Genomic DNA, 2,260 nt, shown 5'->3' on the forward strand with positions numbered 1-2,260 from the left:
ACCACCTGTTTTGTATTAGAATCTAATACAAAACAGAAGAAAAAAAAAACAGTTTTGAATGATTTCTTACCCASAATTTGACAGTTTGAGTCCTTGTAGTTCATGAGTGATAAATTATTCAAATGTTGATCACAGCAAGATTCTTCACACAAAATAAATGAATGTATTTTATTTTTTATTAACATGGTTTAACCCAGAGGAGCCCAAAATGGGGCCTTCGGGCCAAATTTGGCCCACCAAGCTATTTGATTTGGCCCACCAACAGTTGCCAAAGTTACAAGGTTGTAACCTGTTATCCTATCTATGTAGAAACACAGTGTTTCCATTGGTCAAATGACTATATAAAAGGGCTGTAGTGAAGGTAGTTTTCATTCATGGTGCTGACTTTATCTTTGATTTATTAGGATAAAACATGAAACATGAAATGACAAGAAATATTTAGATCAGATTTAACTCCACTTGTAGATTTGCACACTTTATAAGGCCACAAAACCTCTTATTTTATCAATTTATAAAACGTCCCATGAGCCTTTGCTACTTGAGCATATGGCAGACTTTCTCCAAGTTCACAGACTAAAACTAAAGAGGGCCATTGCACAGCTTAATTGTTAAAAATAAAGGACTTTACTTAAAAAGTATTTGAATTTCATGTATTATATTACTGCATTTGGCCCGCAGCTCTGGATAGATTTTCATTTTRGCCCTCTCGGGGAAAATGTTTGGGCACCCCTGGTTTAACCCGTACTCTTTTTTGTTATAGAGACAAACAAGTGCACAGTCACAAAATCTGGGTTGTATGTGTTCAATTCTTGAGGACATCGGCATACCTTGGTATTCTGATAAGACAACAYAATTTACATCACAGGTTGAGCAGACAAAAAAAAAGCATGAACAAGGCTGTTTCCACTAAAGTGAACACCTATTATAAACCCAGACTTGAAACAAAGAAGTATTTTTTTGATTTAAATTGTCTTTAATGACTGGTGTGTTTTAAACACCCCTCTCTGGAACCTTCTCTTTTCAGCTTGGAGTATTTGGACAGCTTGGAAAAGTTAGACCTCAGTTATAACCAGCTGATGTCTGTGGGACCCGGGATCTTCAGGGGCCTCTCAAGACTCAGACAGCTCTATCTACACAACAACAGACTGACTGTGGTGCAGCGGGGAAGCCTTGATATGCTTCCTGGGCTGGAAGTAAGTCCACCACATCTTCAACTCGRGGCCTCTGTTTTACTGACCTGTATCTGCTTTAAGTCAGGCATGTCTGCAGATCTTGGTAGTTAAAGTCAACTTGATACAATTAAATGGTTAACCTAAATTCTGATGACTGAGAAGCTGATTTTATCTGTAGAAAAGTGTTGTTCAAAAATGGAAGTCTGAATAATATAGCAGGACCCACTTAGATACAGTATGTTCTCAAAACTTTATTCTTGTTAATGACTCCAGTCAGTTTCACAGCAGTACACTAGTGATTCCCAACCAGGGGTATGTGTACCCCTAGTGATATGCAAGCATACAACAGAGGCATGTGGAAAAATTTCCCAGGTGTGTAAATAAATAAATACATATAGGACTGAGATATGATTTCTGAGACAGAATTGCGGAATTAACAAAACAAAATGAAATCCAGTATAAAAAGTGGAATCTCACTGAATTTGCTCATTTGGGTGAGTTTCTGATGTATTTTGGACAATATAATGTGTTTTGGATGCTGCTTCCTGTACCTGTACACTTAAATCTTTATTGAATTGCTTATTATGACCCCCGCATGCGAACCGTGAGCGGGAGTCATATTGTTTTCGTACTGTTTATTTATTAATTTTTTTCAGTGATTTTTGGTCAACCGTAGCACAAAAACGGCTGCACCAATATACATGAAATTTGGCAGGACTGTAGATGAGTCTGACCTACACTGCGCCAGCCAACGGTTTTATGATAGACCCCATATTTGAGGAGGGGCTCCTTTCAAAGAAGGGGTATCTGGACAAGCAAAAATGCCTATAACTCAGAAACTGTTCAACAGAAAAGCTTCAGATTTCTTTGGATGTTTAGCTCTGATGAAGCTCTATCCATCACGCCCACCAATCAATGCCCCCCTGTACCCCCAGTTTATCTGAAAAAGGGGTTTATCGTACAGTTTATTATTTTTTTCCCAATGATTTGGTCAACCGTATGCAAAAATGGCTGCACCAATCAACATGAAATTTGGCAGGACTGTAGATGAGTCTGACCTACACTGCACCAGCCAACGGTTTTACGAA

At 38.3% G+C, this 2,260-nt stretch overlaps 1 protein-coding gene across 1 annotated transcript in view; it reads left to right on the forward strand.

Annotated features, from left to right (window-relative positions):
• LOC106525255 (leucine-rich repeat-containing protein 70) overlaps positions 1-2,260 on the forward strand; it is a gene marked incomplete at its 3' end in the record, with an annotated part of 7,041 nt that overhangs the window by 2,663 nt on the left and 2,118 nt on the right. The window contains 1 exon segment of the mRNA XM_014019415.1: positions 1,025-1,193. Coding sequence (XP_013874869.1) covers positions 1,025-1,193 — 169 coding nt within the window.

This window comes from Austrofundulus limnaeus, unplaced genomic scaffold (assembly GCF_001266775.1).
Source record: "Austrofundulus limnaeus strain Quisiro unplaced genomic scaffold, Austrofundulus_limnaeus-1.0 Scaffold220, whole genome shotgun sequence".
In the NCBI taxonomy this organism is placed as follows: Eukaryota; Metazoa; Chordata; class Actinopteri; order Cyprinodontiformes; family Rivulidae; genus Austrofundulus; species Austrofundulus limnaeus.